The sequence below is a fragment of the Triturus cristatus genome, chromosome 3_1 (genome assembly GCF_964204655.1).
Source record: "Triturus cristatus chromosome 3_1, aTriCri1.1, whole genome shotgun sequence".
NCBI lineage: Eukaryota > Metazoa > Chordata > Amphibia > Caudata > Salamandridae > Triturus > Triturus cristatus.
In genome coordinates, this window is record NC_140583.1 from 129,283,874 (window position 1) to 129,307,863 (window position 23,990).

The window sequence follows — 23,990 nt, forward strand, 5'->3', positions numbered from 1 at the left end:
AACTGCTTAATCAAAGGATGCTTTTCAAATGTAGGTCAAATAGAACACAAACATATTGTAACATCAAAAAGCCAAACAGAGCTTTTTCAACAATTAATTGTATATAAAACTTCAATTTAACTTTAGAGATAGTCTCTAAGCAAGGCTAGAAAATAAAGACAGTACCTTATATTACTTGGTGCATTCAAAAAATATTTAAAAAGCTGTCACCAATTCTAAGAGCAAATTTATAGCCAGATTTTATAAACGGATGCCTCTAACCCTGATCTTCGGCATAGTGCATTTTCTTAGCCCCTGGTGCCTTATAGATATTAACTGTAGGAAAGTGCCCCTTTTTTGACTTGGTCACCCCCACTTTTGGCCTGATGCAATTTTTGACAGAAGCGCACTGGGCTCCTGCATTAAGCCGAAGGCTGATCGCCCATACTACCCCATAATAGAGCACTTTTGGACTGTATAAAAAGACCTTGTCCACTAGTAAGGTAACCACTGGACTCTTGACACAGTATATCAGATTTTTGATATATCACATAAAGAGCCAGCTTCCTACAACGAGGCATAACAAAGCGGTATGAAAGCAATATGATTTGTGGAGACAGAGCGAGAGGGAGATGGAGGGGGAGTTTGGAATGAGGGCAATAAAGGAGTGGGCTATTATAGGTATTTCTGTATAGCCAAAGTGAGGCAGGTCATGGGGAAGTCTGAGGAGCAGGAAGCCGGGTGTATTAGTATCGAATAAAGGAGGTAGTGTAAAACAATATGGTTTCCCCTTGTGTTGCTGCCGAAAGGAGACTCCTGTTGAAGGAGTGGGACTTAGGGGGGTGATTAGGATGGCGGTCAGACTTGAGTCAGACCGCCACCCTATCAGACAACGGGAACGCCGTTGGCAGTCCCATCAACCTTATTACAATGTGACTACCTCCAAGCGGTCGCACTGCTTATCCCTTGTATTGGGGCGGGTGCTGGGTGCTGTGTGCTGCAGCACACGCCACAGTACAAGAAATAGACAGGGAACATATCCCTGCACTACCTTGTGCCTAGCACATGGGTTAGGGATATGTAGGGGGACTCCATAGGTGCCCCCCTAAACCCAAAATCAAGGGCCAGGGGATAAGGGGGGCCCGCCATGAAACGGCTGGTGGGGAGGGACATCGTAATCCCTATGGCGGTGCCTGGTAGGCAGCGCCACCATTGCAGGGATTGCAAGGCCCTCCGCCGTACCGGCGGGCTCAAGTACCCCGTTGGATACCTGGCGGTCAGTGCTTCCAACCGCCATCACACTGCCCACCATTGTAATATGACGGCCGGGAAACCTGTCTCATCGCCATCGTAATCGCCCCCTTAGCGTCAGGCTTAACTGTTGAGGTTACAGAAGGAATATGCTACTTACCAGTATGCATCTGTTCTTGGCATGTAGAGCTGCAGAGTCACACACTGAGGATAAGATCGCCATCTGGTGTTGGGCTCGGATGATTGCAGGTTGTTGTTGTCTTCGGAGAAGCCTTTGGTCACGAGGTTGGTGACTCCTCCCCTGGACAACAGTGCGCATGGGCATCCACTCCATCGGCAGATTGTTTTTCGCCATGTTGGGAAAAGATGGAGTATATAGAAAAGAAAGAAAGGATGTCCATGTGTAATGTCTAAGTAAGACGGATGCTGGAACAGATACAGGTCCCGGGGAGGCGGGCGGGCGTGTGTGACTCTGCAGCTCTACATGCCAAGAACAGATGCATACTGGTAAGTAGCATATTCCGTTCGAGGCATATGAGCTGCAGATCACACACTGAGGATAGATTATACAGCAGTGCTCCCCTTAGCGGTGGTCGCCTGTATCCGTTGCAGCAGTTTGAAATAAAGTTTTTAGGACAGCCTGGCCCACGGAGGCCTGTTGTTTGGCCTGCACGTCAACACAATAGTGTTTAGTGAAGGTATGCGTGGTAGACCATGTGGCTGCCTTGCAAATGTCTTCTAAGGGAATATTGCCTAAGAAGGCCATAGAAGCCCCTATTTTACGCGTGGAGTGCGCCCTAGGGGGAACTGTGAGTGTACGTTTAGCCTTGAGGTAGCATATTTGGATGCATTTAACTATCCACCTGGCTATTCCTGATTTGGAGATCGGGTTGCCTTTGTGTGGTGGCGCGAAAGCAACAAAGAGTTGTTTTGTCTTTCGAAAAGGTTTTGTTCTGTCGATGTAATAAAGCAAGGCTCTTTTAACATCTAAGGTATGTAGGGCCCTTTCAGCTACCGAGTCTGGATTTGGGAAAAAGACCGGTAGTTCTACTGATTGGTTAAGGTGGAAAGGGGAAATCACTTTTGGAAGAAATTTAGGGTTTGTCCTAAGAACCACTTTGTTACGGTGTAGTTGTAAGAAAGGTTCTTCAAGTGTAAGGGCTTGTATTTCACTTACTCTGCGCAGGGAAGTGATTGCGATAAGGAAGGCTACCTTCCATGTTAGGAATTGCAATTCACATTTGTGCATCGGTTCAAATGGGGGGCCCATGAGTCTTGTTAGAACCACATTGAGATTCCACACTGGGGCAGGTGGCAATCTTGGGGGAAGAATCCTTTTGAGACCTTCCATAAACGCTTTGATGGCTGGTACCTTAAAAAGGGACAGGTGTTGCCTATTTTGCAAGTAGGCTGCCAAGGCTGCTAGGTGTAATCGTATAGAGGAATACGCTAGATTGCATCTTTGCAAGTGTAGTAAATAGCAAATGATGTTTTGGATGGAAGCATCCAATGGATGTATGTCATTATTAGCGCAGTAGATGGCAAATCGTTTCCATTTAGCGGCATAACACGCTCTAGTAGTAGGTCGTCTGGCTTCCTTTATGATATTCATACAGTCTGGAGGGAGATTGAGGTAACCGAACTCTAGGACCTCAGGAGCCAGATCGCTAGGTTCAGTGTTTGAGGATCTGGGTGTCTGATTTCTCCATGGTTCTGGGTTAATAGATCCGGGGAGAGGCGTAGCTTTTGATGTGGAACTAAAGATAGTTCCAGAAGTGTGGTGAACCACGGTTGACGTGCCCAAGTGGGAGCCACTAGTATTAGTGTTAGTGACTGTTGTTTCAGTTTGCGTACCACAAATGGAACTAGTGGGAGAGGCGGAAAGGCGTACGCAAATCTGCCTGACCAGTTCATCCATAGGGCATTGCCCTTCGACTGTGGGTGTGGAAACCTGGCGGCGAAGGTTGGGCATTTTGTGTTTTCGGCGGTGGCGAACAGGTCTATGTCTGGTTGTCCCCACTTTTGGAAGAAGGGGAGTAGAACTTTGGGGTGTAGTTCCCATTCGTGGATCTGTTGTGTGTGGCGACTTAGGAGGTCGGCCACTTGATTGTGGATCCCTGGGAGATGTTCTGCTAACAGGTAGATGTTTTGGGGAATTGCCCATCTCCAGATTTGCTGTGCCAGTTGGGACAGTTGGAGAGAGTGTGTCCCTCCCTGTTTCTGTATATAATACATTGTCGTCATGTTGTCTGTGCGTATGAGGACAGTTTTGTTCTTTAGGTGAATTTGAAAGGATTTTAGTGCTAGGAACACTGCTAAGAGTTCCAGGTGGTTGATGTGGAGCAGTTTTTGTTGGCTGGTCCATCTGCCCTGAGTGGTATGGTGGAGGAGGTGGGCTCCCCACCCCGTGAGAGATGCGTCTGTAGTTAGCACAACTTGTGGAAGAGGCTCTAAGAACGGTCTCCCTTTGGACAGGTTGATGGTGTTCCACCATTTCAGTGATCGAAGTGAGCGACTGTCCACCAACACCAGATCGGTAAGTTGTCCGTGAGCTTGGTTCCACTGTTGTGCTAAGCATTCTTGTAAGGGACGCATTTGAAGTCGTGCGTGTGGGACTATGGAGATGCACGACGCCATCATGCCTAGGAGCTGCATGAACACTCTTGCTGGAAGAGATGGATGAGTTTGAAATTGAGAGATGAGATTTTGTATACTGGCTATCCTGGCTGTGCTGGGATAGGCAATGGCTTTGGATGTATCTATGGTTGCTCCTAGATACTGATGTAAGTGGGAAGGTTGTAGGTGGGATTTGGGGTAGTTGATAGTGAATCCCAAATCGTGGAGAGTTTGAATCGTGCGATGAGTGTGGAGAACGCATTTTTGGTATGTATTGGCTTTTATGAGCCAATCGTCCAGATAGGGGAAGACATGGATCTGTTGTCTTCTGAGATGCGCTGCCACGACTGCTAGGCACTTGGTGAACACTCTGGGTGCTGTTGTTACTCCGAATGGGAGAACTGTAAATTGATAGTGTTGCCCATCTACCACAAATCGTAGATATTTTCTGTGAGCGGGATGCATAGGGATGTGAAAGTATGCGTCCTTGAGGTCCAATGTGGCGAGGAAGTCTCCCTGTTGTAAAAGTGGGAGGACTTGTTGGAGAGTGGTCATGTGAAAATGATCCGAATGTATATACTGGTTTAGTAGTCTGAGATCCAGTATGGGCCTTAGTGTTTTGTCCTTTTTGGGAATGAGGAAGTATAGAGAATATACCCCTTTTCCCTGATGTTGAAGGGGAACTGGTTCTATCGCATGTTTTTGTAACAGGGATTGAACTTCTTGTTTGAGGAGAGAGAGATGATGCGAGGACATTGGACGTTGTTTGGGCGGTATGTTTGGGGGGGGATTGTATGAGTTCGAGGCAGTAGCCAGACTGGATAATTTGTCTTACCCACCTGTCTGTGGTGATGGAAGTCCAGACAGGCAGGAATTGTTGGAGTCGTCCCCCGACCGGAGTGGAATGGTCTGGGGGGAGTGGTGGCAAGTCACTGTTTGGTGGCTGGTGAGGTGCGGGTGTTGTTGTTATTGCCCCGTCCTCGACCTTTGTTATTGTTTCCCCTATAACCTCCCCGGAAGTAACCTCTGTTAGGGGATGTTTGTCCAGAATTTTTAAAGGTGGACGTGGTCTCAGTTGATGTGTTTTTGGAGCCTCCTCTATAAAAGGAGCGACGAAAGGAACCCCGGTTCTGATGAGACTGCAGTGCTCCCATAGACTTGGCAGTTTCATTATCCTTTTTCATTTTTTCTAATGCAGTATCCACTGCAGGGCCAAATAGCTGCTCTTGGTTGAAAGGTTGAGCTAGAATTGCGGTTTGAACCTCCGGTTTAAAACCGGAAATACGGAGCCAGGCATGTCGTCTGAGTAAGACGCCAGTATTGACCGCTCTAGAAGCAGTGTCTGCTGCATCTAAGGCGCATTTAATGGAGGCATTAGATATTAATTTGCCTTCTTGGATGAGGTCAGAGGCCTGGGACTTAAAAGGTTCAGGCAGATGCTGCATAAGGTCCTCAAGTTGGTCATAATGCGCTCTATCATACCTGGCTAACAGGGCCTGGGTATTCGCAATACGCCAATGGTTAGCCGCCTGCGCGGCGACCCGTTTGCCCGAGGCTTCTAAAAGCTTAGACTCCTTGTCTGGGGGAGGCGTTTCTCCAGTTGTCTGAGAGTTAGCGCGCTTCCTGGCATTTGATACGACTAGGGAGTCTAAAGGGAGCTGGGCCTTAATGTATGCAGGGTCTTGCGGGGCTGGTCGGTACTTTTTTTCGATGCGTGGGTTGAGCACCCTAGCTCGAACAGGGTCCTTAAAGACTTCAGTAGCATGCTTTATAACCCCTTTGATCATGGGCAGTATGTGGACAGTCTTTTGTGACTGCTCAAAGGTATCAAGGAGGAAGTCCTCTTCAATGGCGTCTGTGTGCATTGTAACGCCGTGGAATGTTGCTGCCCTATTTATAAGTTGGCCGTACCCTAGGTGGTCATCAGGAGGGGAGGGCTTGGAAGGGTAGGTAGTGGGGTCAGGCATGTCAGGTATAGGATAAGACCAGTCATCCATGGGTGCTGGGTCTGGGAACGTAAAAGGGTCGTTTGGGTCAACAGGATCATCAAATAAATCAGGGTCCGCCCCTCCCCCTAAGTCATCATTATCATCCTGTGGAGGAGGTGAATGATAGGGAGATGGTAAAGGTAAAGGTAAAGGTAAAGGAGAAGCAGGAGGAGGAGGGGGGGACGGGTTAGGAGGTAAAACAGGAGAGGAAGGACGAAGTGGTGAAGTAGCACAGTCCTTTTTCCGTATGGGAGCTGGGGGAGGTGTAGTGTCCAGCTTCCGCTTTTTATATGGGATGGCAGTCACATGTCCCGTTTTAGGATTGATGTAGATCCGCTTCTGAGTAGGATCTGGTCGAAAAAGATCATCTGGCTCCGAAGGTGGTGTCTGTGACGTCCGCTTCGGGTCTTTATGAGCTTGTTTCGGCGGGGACGCAGTTTTCGGCTCCGATGATTTTTTCGGGTCCGATGGATTTTTCGGTGTCGACTGATTTTTCGGTGCCGACTGATTTTTCGGTGCCGACTGATTTTTCGGTGCCGACTGATTTTTCGGTGCCGACTGATTTTTCGGTGCCGACTGAGGTTTCGGTGCCGACTGAGGTTTCGGTGCCGATTGAGGTTTCGGTGCCGAATGAGTTTTCGGTGCCGATGGACTTTCAGGCATCGATGTTGAAGAACGTTTCGGTGCCGGTGGAGACTTCGGTGCCGAGGAACGTTTCTGTGCCGAAGGAGATTTCGGTCTTGGAGCCTGTTTCGGTGCCAACAATGGGTGTTTGGGTGCCGAGGGTGTTAAAGGCACAATTAGGTGAGGTTTGCTCGAGCCCGAGCCACCCACAGGCTTAGATGTCTTCGGAGCCGGGCCCGAGGGCGGGGCTTCTGAAGAGGATTTCCAGTCGCGACTGGGCCCAACTGGCGGAGTCTTGACCACTGCTTTTTTGGATGGGGCAGGGGCAGGGGGGGTGGTACTCACACGCTGCCCTGGAGTGATGAGGTCATCGGAATCGTCGGCTTCGGACACGATCTCGAGATCTTCGGTGTCGTCTTCGGGAACATCTTGAGCAAAGATGTCCTCCGGTTCTGGAGCTGGTTTGGCCATAATATGGCGTCGAGCTCTTCGGTCCCGGAGGGTCTTCTTCGAACGGAAAGCGGAACAAGCTGGACAGGTGGACTCGTTGTGTTCCGGCGACAGGCAGAGGTTGCAAACCTCGTGGTGGTCACTGTGGGGGAACTTCGCTCCACACTGGGGGCATTTTTTGAAGGGTGTCCTGTCCATCAGCCGCTTCCGGAACCGGTCCGAGTTGATGTCGACGTCGATGGAATGAAGAATAAGGAGTTAAATCGATTGCTGGAAGTTTTCTGCTGGAGCGGAAAAAAGTTCATCCGAACCCAATGGCGGAAAAAAACAATCTGCCGATGGAGTGGATGCCCATGCGCACTGTTGTCCAGGGGAGGAGTCACCAACCTCGTGACCAAAGGCTTCTCCGAAGACAACAACAACCTGCAATCATCCGAGCCCAACACCAGATGGCGATCTTATCCTCAGTGTGTGATCTGCAGCTCATATGCCTCGAACATTCTGTTTTTTAGAATAACCTCATCTTCCGTGTTAGCGTCTAATTTAATACAGGAAGGTTTACAATTAAGTTGTATAACATAATGTTAGTTACTTGTACAGTTTTTAGGTCATCCTCCAACTGCTTTATCCTAGATTTCGACCAAGCCTTCAGTTTAAGGAATTTGGATTCTGATTTGTTGGCTTCTTCACTTTTCAATTTGACTTGAGCTGCAAAATAAAACACAAAATGATTACATATTAATGTTTTACACACACGCTTTATCAATTTCAGAATTTTTGTGGCAAAGCAGATTAATAACTTAAAAATGCATCCAAACAGCAGAACAATTCTGATGTAACCAGAACGATAAATCTCCTCCATTTCCAGTTTAACTTTGCTAGTATACTTTTAACTTATCTGAAATATCAAAAATATTCTTTTGGATTTGCAAGAATACAAAGAATCCAAATACCTTCCAGTCTTTCAATTTTCCCCTTGACTGAATCATCTATTTGCATTGTTTGCTCGGGGCTACTGTGGCCAGCACTACTGAGCTCTTCTATTTGTTTCTGAAGCTGTAGCAGGATTTGGTCTTTCTCCTGGATTTCGGTCTCATGTTTCTCTTCAATTTCCTGCACTTCTGCCTTGTGTTTCACGTTGAACAACTTCAGCTCAGTCTGGTGTTTATCCATCATATCTCTCAATTGGGCTCTCATCACATGCTTTTCTGCATCAAGTTTTGACTGGAGATTATCTTTTTCGGACTCAAGTCGCTTGGATCGGTCATTAATTTCCTGTATGAGCACAAAGCGTTAATGGACTAGCAAAATTTGACAGTGCAATCACTATACCTGATGAGGTTTATAAATGAAAAACTATCTATATCACATCAAAAAGGTACCACGAGAAGAGGCAGTAATTGTAAATCATATAAGAAAGCATTATAAAGTAAAGGTACAATTTACACTGCTTATTTCTAGGAGGCACATGAAAAAAAGTTTCTTACATCAACTAAGAGTCCTTCTTGATGGGCATCTTTCTTCAGACCGAATTTCTTGAACTGTTCTCAAAGGTCGGGGTATTCTCAATCTATTTATTAACACTTTTAACAATGACATCTCATTTTTTCAACACAAAACGTATTTGCCACCGCAAATTGAGCTATACATTTTTGTTTTTCAAAGTTAGGAACCCTAGAATGCACTGAGTTTAGGCATGTATCAGAGTTCAACTTTTTTAATCGATTTTAAAACTCAATGCTATATGGGGTCAGTTTGGAATCATATAATCGTTCTGAAGAAATACCCCTCTTAAGAACCCACTAAGAACAATTCTCAAAACATAAAGTAAATCATAAACTTCTATAACAAATCATTATGTAGAGCAAATTCATTTGAACAATCCTAAACCATATTATTAGTTACACTCAGTCTTACCTCAACACTACCCCTCGCCCTAATTATGCCTTGAAAGCCAGTTTAAAAAACAAAAAACCTCTTTGGGCCAAAGATCATCAACACAGTTTAGATCTCAAAGTCCATTACGGGTCATCATCAGGACGTAAGGATAGAGAGAGCACTATATAGATCCTAGGTCTAATATTCTAACGGGGAAGGTGCAGGCACAAGGCAGAAAAATAACGTTTGTCTAATAAAATGGTATAGGCAAGAGCAAGAGGCAAATAATTAATTTTGTTGGTGAAGGATAATAGTTCTGCTGTGGAACATCTTGGAGCAGGTAACTGCCGAGCTAGCTTAAACATTTGGGCTTGTGTAATCAGTCGCTCAGAAGATGGGAAGCAACTGTGATATAGTCTGGGTATGTAGGGTGCTTGCAATTAAAACAAATTGGCCAGGATGTGGCAACAATGTCACAGTCTCTGATAGCAATGTGATCAATGTTGACGTGAATGGTGGTGTCTATGTTTTAGCTTCTCTTGCCTTTTGGGTCTTCTCTCCCTGGATGGCCCCCAGTAGGAGTCATTAGGGGATTTCTGATCAGTATCAGTGGCAAAACACTGACCCCTGGAGGCCTCATTGGATTTGTTTCTTCTACTTAAGACTTGAGGTTCCCAAAGTCTTATCCATTTGTGGTCTATATCTGTCATGCAGTTATTTATTTATCTGTTTTTAACAAAACTCACATTCTTTAGTGGATGGACATGACACTAAATAGACTAGGTGCAGGTTAATAAAAGCCTAACAAAAGCCTTCTCTTTTCACAGGATGGACACATAGTTTTTTAATTTTATTTATTAGCCTTAACAGAAATAACAAACAATTCAAACATCCAGACTGTTACCCACACCCTCATCGTTTGTTGTCTGCTCTAGTAAAATATTTGTTGCATACATGAATACAAACATACATTTTCACCTGTAAAAAAAGACAAGTACAATGAACAGTGGAACATATTGCAGTAGATTCTATAGCTTAACATTCCCATTCCATTATAGCTCACCTGGCCTCTCGGGGCCTAAGCCAACAGTCCCAAAGATAGTGTTGTATAACCAGTTCTGGGTGACTTGCCTTATCCCTGTACACTTCCCCCTGCAGGGTCTCTGAGCCCAAGCCTACGAATCTCCAGTAGCCCCCTCCTCCTCATCCCTGCTTGTACGTGCCCACTCCAGGAATGGCCCCCATATGTCCCCCATATGTCCCTGGGTCGAGATGCTGATGGCATTAGCTCCCAGAATGTAGTTAGTTGCGTGTGACCAAACGTTACATCCTGAATCCATTCTTTCCTTGAAGGTACTCCCCTCCTGCCCCAATACATGGCCACCCTGCACTTAGCAAAGAGTAATAGCATAGCGTGCAGTTTGCGAAGTGCAACTGGTGTATCTTTTACATAACCCAATATTCCCAACAGGGGGTTTGGCTCCTCTACAGTTCCCAACATGTCATGTATTGTGATGAATATGTCATTCCAAAAGAGGGACAAACGCTGACAGCTCCACGCCATATGTAGGAACATGGCTGGTGCGAGTCCGCATCTCAACAGCTATGATTTTCCTTGATGCCCATGCGATGAAGTTGGGAGGGGGCCCTATCGAATCTGTGGAGGCATTTAAAGTGTATTAAGCGCAACTTGTAGTTGGGGGACAAGGCCGTGAGTTGAGCACAACAATATGCCCATTGATACTCTGTGATTGGTGTTTGCAGTTCAGCATTCCACGCCTGGAGAACCTCAGGCTGCAACAAGGTGGCCGAGTTTTGCATATTGTTATATATGTGTGTAATGAGCCTACGGGGGGTCTCCGTCTTGAGCACATTTTCTAGGGCTAATAATGTAGAAGGAGGGTTGGGGAATGTGTCATGCAAGGTACGACAGGTGGCTCTGAGTTTATAGTACAGGAATAGTTCCGAGAAAGGGACAGCGCGGTCTTCAGTTCATGGGGGGGCGGGGGGTGGGGGGGGGTGTCGCGGGGAGGAATGTGTCCCCAGGGTAAAGGTCGGCAAATGTACATAGACACATCCTCTGTACCAAAGCTCTACTAGCGCTCTCTCCCATTGTGGGAAGCAAGGGCTTGTGTGCCAGTGGGATTGACAGTGCGTACAGGATTTTTAGTTTAGCTCTCTCTCTGAGTCCTCCCCACGCCCACCTCAAGGCCTCAACAGTGTCTATGTCCTCACGAGGTCATTTATATTACTGGTATAAGGCCGTTTGTAAAGGAATCGCGAGCCACCACGTTCATTTCGACAGCTGTGTGTGGCTGGAAGGGGGTTGGATGAACCCAGAAGTGCAGAAACTGAGCCTGTGCACTGAGAGCATAGAGTTGAATGTCCAGGGCACCTAGGCCTCCTTGAGGGGAAGGGTCAATAGCTCCCACGAGATCCTAGCCTGCCGTCCCGCCCAAACCAAAGAGATGAGTAAGGACTGAATAGAACTAAAAAAAGCCTTCGTGAGAGGGATCGGGATATTTATGAATAAATACAACAGTTTTGGCAACACCACCATCTTGGCTATGGCAATTCTTTCCGCCAAGGCCAATGGGAGCCCAGCCCACGCTGTGATCTTACCCTCCAGCCATGAGACTGTGTCCATAGTTCATGTCCCAGATCTCCTGCTTGTTCCTGCTAAGCCACACTCCAAGGTATTTCACCGGACCATCGGCCCACTTAAGTGGGAACTCAGTTTGGAAGGGAGTGGTGGCATCTGTTAGGGGGAACAGATTTAGTCCAGCTGATCAATATGCCAGATAACCCCCCGAACTTTATGAATTCCCGAAGGATCGGAGCCAAATTAGTCGCCGGGTCATTTATGTATAACGTCACGTCATTTGCGTATAAGGAAATGAGGAGTCCCCTCGTGCTAAATCCTAGTCATCGTGCGGTATGGTGTTGTCTAATGCGTGTTGCTAAGGGCTCCATCACGAAGGGCAAGGGAGACAAAGGGCACCCCTGCCTCGTACCGCAAGATATTACAAACGGCTCTGAGAGCATACAGTTCACACGAATCCGTGCTGAGGGTGCCATATAAAACAGTCTCACAAGGCGGAAAAATAGTGGGCTGAATCCCATCCGCTCGAGGACTGCGAACAAGTACGTCCATTCTAGCATGTCAAATGCTTTTGTGATGTCGAGAAACACTTCTTATTGCTTGCGAGTCTGGCTGTAGGTAATGGACTATTGTAAAAAAGGTCCTCATGTTGTGTGAAGTAGAGCGTCCTAGAATAAAGCCTTATTGGTCTGGGCGAGCAATCAGTGGGAGCAGAGGCTGCAGACGGTTAGCCACTAATTTCGCCAAGATCTTGATATCTACATTAATTAAGGAAAGAGGCCTATAAGAGTCGAGTTTGTCTTCCGGCTTCCCGGGTTTGAGCAACGTGATAATAATTGCTTCCCGCATGGATGATGGTAGTATACCCGAGGTCTGGGCTTCCGGATACGGTTCAAGCAGTTGAGGCGCTAAATCTTCTGCATATGTTTTATAGAAGGTCGTGGTTAAGCCATCTGACCCGGGGGCCTTGTCAAGCGACAGACTCTTAATTACCTGAGTGACATCTTCCACCGTAAAGAGGTCATCCAAGTATTCCCTATGTCCTCGTTCCAACCACAATAGTTCCAAGGAATCAAGAATGGGCCGAAGGCCCTCCTTGTTAGAACCATGAGTCGAAGTATACAGTTTAGAGTAAAATTGTGTAAATGTGTCTAAGATTTCTCTTTGGCCTCTGATCATATGTGGATCTTCGCCTCTAAACTCTGTGATATATGCCATGGACCATGGGGTGCGAAGCATTAATGCCAGGGTTTTCCCGGGTCGGTCCCCCTCCCCGTAGCGCCTAGCCTGTGCGTGTTTATCCAAAAACTTCACCTCACGCTGGGCTTCCTCCTCAAACTCTAGCAGTTTCTATTTCAAGAGAGCCATTACTGAGTGGTTGTCTGTGTCATAAAATTGTGTTTCAAGCTCTTTTATTAATTTCTCCAAAGAGGCCAGCTTGCCACGTATAGTTTTTAATACTCCAGGTTGGCGTGCTATGCATTTTCCCCGTATCACTGTCTTAAATGCCTCCCATAAGGTGGCCTGGGTAGATACAGAGCCCGCGTTACGGGTAAAATAGTCTGTGATATCCTAATATCTTCTTTAAATGCCTCGCCCGAAAGGGCATTAGGCTGGAGTCTCCAGCTAAACATTTTGGGGATTGAATTTGGCAGCTCTAGGTGCAGGTGGTTAGAGGCGTGATCAAATAAAGTCCTCGGGAAGTGAGAGACCTCGCGAGTCCATGTTGCAGCATCTCGGGACACCAGCCATAAATCAAGTCAAGACCATGCCTTGTGGTACTCGGAGACACAGGTGCCCTCTTTCAGCTGTGGATGGCTCTGCCTCCATATATCAATTAAATCTCCATCAGCCATGATCGCCTTAAGTGCTGCACTGGCGGCAGGATGTAGCGAGTGGGAGTGCCCCTTCCTGTCCATCGTGTCATCTAGGATCGCATTAAAGTCCCCCCCCCCCAGATGATAGGGTCACAGCCTATTGCCCGTATTCTGGCCCAGATGTTCTGAAAAAATCCAGGGGAATCTACATTGGGTCCATACACAGCCACCACCAATACCGGGAATCCGCTCATATCTCCAAGCAGTATGATAAATCTACATTCTGAGTCGACCTGTGATTCGCATTCTTTCCAGTCTAGTCCCCGCCTGATTAACACCGCTACCCCACGTGAATAGTTGGAGTAAATGGAAGAATAGGCGTGTCCCCATCTTTTATGCTTCAATCTACTCGAAGACGTGGTGTTCAAGTGTGTCTCCTGCAACAAGCATACAACAATGTGGTGATGTGATAGATAGGAATATACTAATCCTGTCTTTCTGGGGTCATTTAGACCTCGTATGTTCAAGGTTAACAGGTTTAAGGTGGACATATCTGATATAGCAAATTTCTAATTACAGGCATATTATGCACCCAACTTAGAGCAATAATCATTAGTTTTCAATTGTGCGTACCGAAGCTGTAAGGCATACATCTGGAATAAAACAAAACATTAACTTTCCCCCACCACCCACTCCAACTCAGGTTGTGTATAACCCTCCCCTGTTAACATAGAAAAAATAACATGTGTCCCAATTGAGTCAGGACCACCATCGGGAGTCCCCCGTAATTCCAAAAGTAGCGAACGGGAACTCTCCCTGTGGGGTCGCAGTACCACCGGCATACTTCCCTGCCAGAAACAGCAGGGTGGCCAAGAGAACTGCTGAGGGCCAACATATGCCAATACTAATTGTAAATAAACCAACGTGCCACGGCTGTTTATAAAAGATGAACCAACCAGTGTGCACCCTCAACATTCGAGCCATGTTCTATTTCAGAGCCTACAGCAACCACATTATGAGCGCATTTATTCAAAATACCAGTTAATCATTCTTGCTCAGATTGTCCGCTAGTGTAACCCCAGCGTTAGGGCTCTGTTTTATCTTCTTGCCCCCTATGTGTTTTGCAAATTTTAATGCGGATTTGGTATCCGTGAAAAAATGCGCCGTGCTATTGGGCGACACCATGAGTTTTGCAGGGTACAGCAGAGAGTAGGGGATTTGAGCCTGTATCAATTTTCTCTTTGCAGGCAGGAATTACCGGCGTGCCGCCTGCACCGCCGGTGTGAAATCCGGATAAAAGGATATAGTATTCCCTTTATGTGTTATTGTGCCTTTCTCTCGAGCCAGTCTTAGTATGAGGTCCCGGTCTCGATAGTTCAAGATTTTAGCCAGGATAGGCCGTGGAGTGGCCCCAACCGGGGGTTTAGGGCCCAAGGCACGGTGGGCTCGCTCAACCGCAAATACAGCCGAGAGATTAGGGTCAAAGAGGTCTCGAAGCAAGTCCTTGATGTAGACCACAATTTTGGAGTTCGCTGTCGTCTCCGGAATTCCCGTGATCCTTAGGTTATTTCGGCGGGACCTGGCCTCCAAATCCTCATTCTTTGCTCTAATCAGTCCAAGCACCATGTCCATGTGCAGCAGTTGCTCTTTTGTTTCCACCTGGAATTCATGGAAGTCTGAGTGGCGATTTTCAAGAACATCAAGTCGAGTTTCGTGTGGCCAAACCTGCTGTTTGACTACGTCGAGTTGTGTGGTAAGCACATCCAGCTTGGTGTCAATTGTTCGAAGGCTAGATATCATTTCAAGCATTAAGGTGCGGAGGTCTTCACCCCGATCCTCCATTTGTGTTTCAGGAGGTCATGCAGAACTGGCCTCCGGATCGGTTTTGGTGAGTCTGGTGGCTCTCCTGTTATAAAAAAAAGGTCAACTTTGGCTGCTTTGCATCCTGTTTACCCACGACTTCCAGCCGCACCGCGACGCAGCGGCCACCCACTGAGCTACCCACAAGTGGTTGTAGGTGGGATGATTAGCTTCTGATAAACTTAGGCTCAGCGGGTAACGCAGGGGGTTTTGTAGACTTGCTGCTATCCAAACTCGCCCCCTTAGTGTGCGTTCAAACGTGCTGCTCACTGCAGGTGGAATCGCGGGTGTGGGAGTGTGTCGCCCACCACCGTGCGAGGAAGTGATCCGCACACACCTCTGCCCGGACCGGGCTTCCCTGCTTAGCCGCATTGTTAGACTTCTCGTTCAGTCACCACTCACCCCAGCTTTCGAGGGCGGCGGCAGGTATGTGGCCAGTGTTTACTCTTTCGGGGCCTGTGCAGTCACGCGGCAGCCCGGGACAACAGCTACAGCCACCGGCTCCCTGGGTGCTCAGAGCAGCGATTCGGGGCCTCCACGGGCCTGTGTAACTCTCCAGTCAGCAGGCCTAGGGTACATCGTATTCATGAGCTCTGCAGCATCTGAGACTCCCAATCCTTCGTGAAGTACCCCTGTCTGCAGACAAGGACCAAGACGCCTTGCATGTGTAGGCTTAAAGTATAGTCTTACCCCCAGACTCTGATCGCCACACGCCGCGGCCCGGTCGAGCCTGTGTCTTCTTACAGCGGTTACCACAGCTGAGCCTCAGAACGCCTGATCCAAAGATGGTAGCTTTCCCCCGTATGCGCGTTTTTTCCCCATGGGACATCTCACACACGAGAACACTCCGATGGGGACGTGCAGTTCCCCCAGCTACAGGGCAGCGCCGTAGGAATTCAACTCTCCTCACCTTGCCAGCACAGACTAGCACAGGGCGCAGCCGGGGAGAGGGCCGGAACGCCTGAGGTCTCAGGTTCCCGTCGGCTTCAGCAGCCACTTGTTCCTCCCTTGCACCGAGGCTTCGTTACCGGCCCCCTCAAGGGGCGGGGGAAAAGCATGCCTCTCAGCTGATCTTTTGTGGCCACCAGGCGGCCAGGCCGGCTACCACGACCGCTCATATCATCACTCAGCTCCTCCCCAGCCACAGGTCTCCCAGTGCGCGTCACCAGGCCGCTTGTTGTTAGCGCTCGCCCCACTTCTCCGGGACAGGTTGCAGTCGGTTCCTTCAGGGCACGGTCATCTAGGCACACTCTAGATGCTCTTCACATGTAGAGTTGGCCCTCCGATTGTGCGGATTCTTAACGGATAAGGTCTCGGCCAGCAGAGCGTGCACAGCAAGTGGCCATCTTGCAGCGTGGACGACCGCGCCCCTGGATGTGCACAAATAATTAAAGCATGTTGATATGAGAACCACCCCAGGAATTGCCCAAAATCAATTCACACAACCTCTAATGGATCAAAGAAGAAAAAGGGAATTCTTACAAAACAAATCTCCAGAATTTGAGTGTTTGAAAACTGTCTTCCAGTAACCCACTATCAAAAGACAAAATAAAAATCTAAATGTAGGAGGCAACCACTTATACAATGCATCATGGGATATGGAAGTCCCTAATCTCTTAATGGAGCAGGATTTTTTTTTTGAGCTTCTAATGTAAGCTTATCAGGCTGCTTGCTTCAATCAATCAGGGGTTTATAAAGCGTGCTACTCACCGGAGAGGGTCTCAAGGGGCGGGGGGGGGGGGGGGGAGTGAGGGTTGCAGCTCCGGATCAGTCGAAGAGCCAGGTCTTGAGGTTCTTTCTGAAGGTGAGAAGAGAGGGGGGCATTTGATGTTGACTGGGAGCTCGTTCCAGGTCTTTGCTGCGAGGTAGGAGAAGGCTCTTCCGCCTGCTCTAGTTCTGCAGATGCGTTGGGTCTCTGCCAGGGCGAGGTCGGCGTAGCGGAGCTTCCTTTTGGGTATGTGGAAGGAGACTCTTTCGTTGAGGTATTTGAGTCCGATGTTGTGGAGGGATTTGTAGGCGTGGATGAGTAGCTTGAAGGTTACTCTCTTCTCAATGGGTAGCCAGTGGAGGTCTCGTAGGTGTGGGGTCATGTGCTTGTGTCGTGGGGTTCCGAGGACGAGTCTGGCTGCGGTGTTCTGGATGGTCTGAAGCCTGTGTAGCAGGGTTTTGTTGATTCCGGCGTAGAGGGTGTTACCGTAGTCCAGTCTGCTAGGTACAAGTGCGTGGGTGACGGTCTTTCTGCATTCGTGGGGGATCCACTTGAAGGTCTTGTGGAGGATGCGGATGGAGTTGAAGCAGGTCGAGGCGACGGCCTTGATTTGGCAGGTCATGGTGAGGGAGGAGTCTAGAATGATGTTGAGGTTCTGGGCGTGGTCCGTCGGGGTGGGTGGGTTTCCGAGGGCAGGGGGCCACCAGGAGCTGTCCCACGCCATGGGGGAGGGACCAAGGGCGGTTCATCTTTATTCAGAAGAGTGAGCCACTTATTAGGTTTATATTTTCATATATTGATAAATGTATTTACTTAACAGCCTAAAATGTTGAATATTTTCTCTGAATAGGCTAGGAGGGTGGTCCACTGCTTTTTGTCATGCTGAACTCTTGACCTTGATATATATTCACACTTGTCAAGAGGAAACGGACGGAAGAGGAAGCATCTCCTCGGTCTCAACGATCGCCTGTCGCGGCGTTGTTTGAAAAAATTTGGCACGTCTCCAACCGACTGGTGGAGTATCCGTGAAAGGAATTACACTATTTCAGACCACAATCCTTGGATGTTGGCCACCAGATTAATCATAACCAATGGATCTCTATCAATTATACATATAGGATCCCAGACACCTATCCGTTGCGGCTGTCAACCCACCCCCCAGTCCTGAAGAAGACCCGCCTTTGAATTATAATAAACTACGCATATACAAGGGTCGAAACGTCGACGTGATCACCACCCTAGTCCATGCAGTCTCTCTGACCTAAATACAATATAACATTAGGGTCGTGAATTCAAGCGTCAATACATGGCCAGGCAAATAAATAATTTGTTGGTGCCTTTATTCTTTGTGACAATTATGTTGATTATATATGTACAGCACTTTGTAGTTCACCTATTACCATAAGTCACATATTCTGCACTATGGTCACTGTTATTACGCTGTATCTGTATGGCTTTTTTGACAGCCATTTAATGTTTAAGTAAATATTTCATTTCTGACAAAATTCTTGGCGTTTATGGTGTGTTCTCTGCCTAACCTTTCAAATTTTCTTAGCATTTAAATATTGTCTTTTTATTCGTTGAAAATAGTTTCCAAGCCTTTGAAAAGTCCAAAGTTCAAAGGCCATTGTATTATGTGCTTTGAGCAAAGAAATTGATAAATTCCTGACAGAACCACTTGCTTTATATATCATAAATACCCAGGTTCTGAGGGACACAGGGTTACCCCATTATTACCAATGAACTCTTGACCTTGTCATTTATTTATTTATTAATTACAAAATGTTTTAGGGGTCTTCATGCACAGCAGCAAATTATGCCAACTAATCGTATATTGCAAAACCCAAGAAGAAGTAGCTATTCATTATGAAAAAACTATAGCCTTGCAGGATATTCTCTGGCCAATCTGCTCCTAAGTTAAAGAGGGGCTGTGAGAAATGCAATAAACATAACACATTTTTGCAGGGTCCTACAATTATTGAAATCTATTAAAGATTAATCAATGTGCTGGATTAGTCTCTATGTGGCATCACGCTAACAACATTCACAGCTAAGGGAAAATTTCCAAAGAGGCTTGCATTTGCAAATTTAACATTTGCAGAGAGAAACAAACTTGATCACTGGGCTACATCAACTTCCTCAGATTATTAGCTATGCCTAAATAATAACCGAATGGTACTTCAACATCAGGATATTGCAGATAGTAAGTAAGCAAAGGAGGGCTGGAAGATAACACCAAAACCACGCTTCTGGACATATAATCTAAATGTACAGCGTGCAACTCCACTGAACGCTCTCATAATTATTTAATAAACAAAACTAGTGCTAATAGACTATCAAGGTTATGCAGTTTTAATCACAATTATAATTGTAAAATGTGTGTTGAGACATCACAACACTTGGATCTACTGCAGTAGGTTGGAGATAGCTTAAAGTGCTGGCACAGCTTAGGTTGATTGCCCCAAGACACAACCATTCTATTACAAGCACAAAGGCTCTGACATGAATTCACTGCATAATTTTAATGCTGTTTTGATAAACCTTTCACAAACAGCAAAATCATCTTACCTTCAAATGCTGGTCCTTCACATCCAATTCTTTTTGTAACACATCTATAACTTGGTTTTTTCCTAACAGAACTTCTTCTTTTTCGTGTAGTTTCTGCTTCAAGGCTTTTAGTAGCTATTGGAGAAATATAAGTATGAAAATAGCAGTGTTAAAAATCTTAGTAATATACAAGTTTATAAGATAAATAAGAAACAAGGCTTAAGCCATCTAACCGCTTGGGAAAGAAACTGTATATTAAAGGCTAAAAAGAATGTCTGCCCTAAATCTCACCTCCTTTGACTCAGGTAGACAAAATCGGATCATCAGTGGATTTGTTATTTTAACAGAAAATAACGGGTGTGATGTAATGTAATGCTATTTATATGTATGTAACATCTTCTATGGTTTTAACCGGAAAAAAAAGATGGATTCAGACCATCAGTGCTAAGGAGATATGTCCTCTTTTTGCCCATATAATACATATCTGCAGCAATTCAGATTTATAATATATAGATTAATTATTTTTGAAAACTGTTACTGGTATAAAGAGAAGAACAATGCATTGAGATACTAATGGCAGCCAGGCTGACTGACAAATGGATAACAAGAAGGGCCCGAAAACAAAGTTTTGATCTATCACCTTCTGCACCCAGAAGTATGTATTATTCTTAGCAGTAGAGCCAATGGTCTTCCCTCAAGCAAGAAGGATCCCTGACAAAAGAAAGTACTTCAGTCAAGAAAGCAGAATGTTCGGATTTCAGCATACAAAAAATAATGGAACCCAAAAGACTGGATAGTATTCACTAGTAGTATGAGGTACCAATTAACTACCACTGTTTATAATGCTAAGCCCAGTGTGACCTCACTGAAGCGCCAGTTGTGAAAAACAACCAGGTAACACCCTGCTGATCAGTTACAAGTCCAGAATTCTATGTAAAAGGATCTCATAGTGAAGGTGTCCAATACCACTGATAAAATAAAATGAATCGTGCATTTAAACATTCAATATATGAAAAGTAATTTCAATGCATTTTGTACAACAAGCATACATATTCACTCATCAGCAGTATGACAACTAAAGCTAAATATGGAAGAAGTGAACATGAAAAGAAGGTAAGTATACAAGTATACTTCTTGTTTCTAGACTCCTGAATATCAGGTTTCTTAGTCATGCTTTTTTTGCACTAATGTTAGATATTCTATTTGTGGTTATCAAACTGAAATCTTTCTGGACTACTCCCCACACAATATTATTTTCCCAACTGTTCTCTGTGTAGTCTGGAAGCCAGTCGTTTCCGAAGCTGCAATGGGGGCCTATTAACAATTTCTAGTACGTCAAATTTATTGATCACTGCTTTGTTACTGGCAGTCACTGCTTGCCATAAAAGGGTTATTCCATTTTGAGAAATGAACTGTATACAGTTGCTAAATTTAATATCGAGTTTATGTATTTGTTCCTTTACAACAACTGGTTAATGTTAGCTCTGTGTACACATTAACAAATAAATAAAAACCACCTGTTCAAGATCAGCACTGGCATCTGATTTTGCTGCCAGTCTGAAGAGTTCCTGCTCATGATTTTGGGCTTGTCCTAGCAGTTCCTTCTCTTTTTCCTGGATGATATTTTGAAACAAGCGAATCTGAAAAAAAACAGATGAGTAATTTATGTGCTAGCCCATAAACAGTTTGCACACAGCATTTAGTCACTCTTTTAAACCAGCAAGTATGAATTCTGCCAGAACAAGTCAAGATGTTCTTACATTTTCATGTGGAAAGTACAATCTAAGCAGATTGCACACATTTTGATGTTTTCCATACATTCTGATGTGATATATTTGAAGCACACCTACCCCATCACAAATGTCCTGTGTTGTAGTTACAGAGAAATAATGGTCAGAGTTTTTGCATGAGGAACTATTTCCTTATAAAGGTTCTGTGGCATGAGGCAGTGCAGCACTTTGATGTGACCCATAAAGTCCTCATGAACAAGAAATTACTGGCTATTTTATGAAATATAATAAATACATCTCCAATTTTCAGGGTTGGGGTGGAACCAACGATTTTTACCAGCAGAACGCAGCTGTCTAGAAGGAACATACTGGTGAAAGACATGCTTAACTTCCACAGGGCGTGAATTGTGAAGTGCAAGGTCTTGGAGGCAATTCGTTTAGGTAGTCAAAATCGTATTCTTCAGTGGTTTTGTTATTTTATCAGAAAATAACTGGTGTGATGTAATGTAATGCTATTTATATGTAACATCTTTTATGGTTTTAACCGGAAAAAAAAGATGGATTCATACCATCAGCGCTAAGGAGATATATCCTCTTTTTGCAAATACAAAATATATCTGCAGCAATTCAGATTTATAATACATAGATGAATTATTTTTGAAAACTGTTACTGGTATAAAGAGAACTACAATGCATTGAGATACCAGTGGAAGCCAGGCTGACTGACAAATGGCTAACCAGAGGGGCCAGAAAACAAGTTTCAATCTATCACCTTCTCCACCCAGATGTATGTATTATTCTTAGTAATAGAGCCAATTGTCTTCCCTCTAGCAAGAAGGATCCCTGACAAAAGAAAGTACTTCAGTCAAGAAAGCAGAAGGTTCGGATTTCAGCATAGAAAAAAATAATGGAACCCAAAAGACTGGTGTAGGAAGCTGGCTCGGTATATACTATACCAAAGTGAGGTATAGTGTGCACAGAGTCCAGTGGATCCCCAAAGATAGGCAGCGGTAAAGTAAGATAGCACCTCACTCTCTATTTGTGGTAGTGTGGTCGAGCAGTAAGGCAGTATCAGAGGACAGTGTTTAGCATTTGTTGTACACACTCAGTCAGAAAATGAATTCACACACTCAAAGACTGAACTTCAGACCAATTGTTTTTGTATAGAAATATTCGTTTAGTTATTTTATTTCCTAAACCCAAGCAAGCCTGGCACAGTTAAGTTAATAAATACTTTGTAATAAATATATAATTTGAAGAACATGGCGGATGTGTCTTCGTAGAGCTCCGCAGTTCACTCCCTTCCAGGGCCAGAATCCTGCATGATCCTTGACCCCAGTGGCTATTCCCGTGGGTCACTCGCCGTGGGGCATACAGCGACCCTGTTGTCGAGATCTGGCGGTGGCGGAGGGACGGGGGTAGCCATTTCCTGCACCCGACTGGAGGCAGCCGCGCATAAGGCGCAGAGCGGCAGAGGCTGCGCTGCGGCTGCCGAACATCGTAACCACCGAGGAGGCGGCTGCGGCGGACGCGGCCCTGTCCGGGGAGGCCTTTGGTGTGCGCGGGCAGCTGCTCCGACCCTGAGGGCGGCTGTGTGTGCGGATGGAACGGACAGACCGCGTCATCGTTGCGATGCCATTGTGGTGCCCCTCCCCCACTCCCTGCACATCGGGCCTGCAAAGACGAGGCGCTGGGCCTGGCGGGGCTCACACGAGGCCTGGAGCCCTCTGATTACCACATGAGCCTGGCCGGCCCGGCTATCACCGGAGACTGCCTGCCCACCCACCCGGAGCTGCGGAGTCTGCCATTGGAGGTGAGCACTGGCAAATGTGCACTGAGGACGGTAGTCATCTCGACCGGCCTTGGTGCATTATTCTGGGAGGACCGTCCTGCTGCAGAGGGTTGGCGTCGTCTGGGGCCTTGGGTCTTGTTTGCGTGTGGCCTGACCCATCACTAGTGCCTACTGTGCGGTGCTCCGCTGCTGCCTCCCGCGCCAGCTTCCCTGGGGAGTGAGATACGGCAGTAGGAATTGCGCCTTCCCAGCTTGCGGCGCTGGTGTGCGGCCAGACCATGTTATCCGTGGTCGGCCCTCTTCCCGAGAGGAGGCCCTTCTGTGGCGCCCGGGTGGGTCTTTCTCGACGTACCGGAGAGATCTGAGGGCCGGACAAAATACATCCACCAGAGCCTATGTGTGTGTGACTATTGGAGACGCTGGTGCGGTGCCCTCCGTTCAGTACCGGGGTGGGGCGACACCCACTGCGGATTGCCGCACGCCTCTCTCCTGCTGACTTCCTTTTCATTCCTGTCTGCGGTGGGGGCGGATCTGGTGCGGACCCTCTCGGATTGATCCTCCAGCGGCCATGGGTAAAGACAAACATGGTGCAGCGGCTTCCAAACAGCACACCATGGACCACTACACCACCACCGTCTCCGCTGCAAGGGAGGCTACGGAGGGCCTATCTTCAGACACGGCAACATTGCTGGAGGCAATTAACGAGTCGCGAACTGCCCTCGAGGCACAGATCGGGGCAGTAGGCTCAGAGGTGTCGTTCCTCCGCCAGAATCTCCAGAAGGCGGTCGACCGAATCACTAAAGCGGAGATAAGGGTATCCACTGTGGAGGACACTGTATCCACCATGGTCTCCCAGGAGCTGGTGGCGCGGGTCGAAGATGCGGATGGGCGTGCCCGCCGCAACAATATCCGCCTAGTGGGTTTCCCGGAGGGCCGTGAGGGGACGTCAATGGACAATTTCCTTTACGGCTGGCTCAAGGCGTTGCTACCCCCGGAGGACATGTCTCCCTGCTTTGTGATCGAGAGGGCACACCGCGCTCTGACCAAGAAGCCGCCGCCTGGGGAGTGTCCGAGGCCCGTGATCGCCCGGCTACTCAATTGTACTGACCCGGATGCCATCCTCTGCTTTTCCCGGCTCCATAAAGACA

At 46.8% G+C, this 23,990-nt stretch overlaps 1 protein-coding gene across 2 annotated transcripts in view; it reads right to left on the reverse strand.

Annotated features, from left to right (window-relative positions):
• The window catches only part of LOC146859819 (uncharacterized), a 518,852-nt gene that overhangs the window by 350,834 nt on the left and 144,028 nt on the right, over window positions 1-23,990 (reverse strand). For both annotated transcript variants that reach the window (XM_085643565.1, XM_085643566.1), the window contains 4 exons: window positions 20,838-20,960; window positions 19,342-19,455; window positions 7,862-8,183; window positions 7,501-7,616 (listed from right to left, as the gene is read on the reverse strand). In XM_085643565.1, coding sequence (XP_085499691.1) covers window positions 7,501-7,616; window positions 7,862-8,183; window positions 19,342-19,455; window positions 20,838-20,960 — 675 coding nt within the window. The remainder of the gene's footprint in view (window positions 1-7,500; window positions 7,617-7,861; window positions 8,184-19,341; window positions 19,456-20,837; window positions 20,961-23,990) is intronic.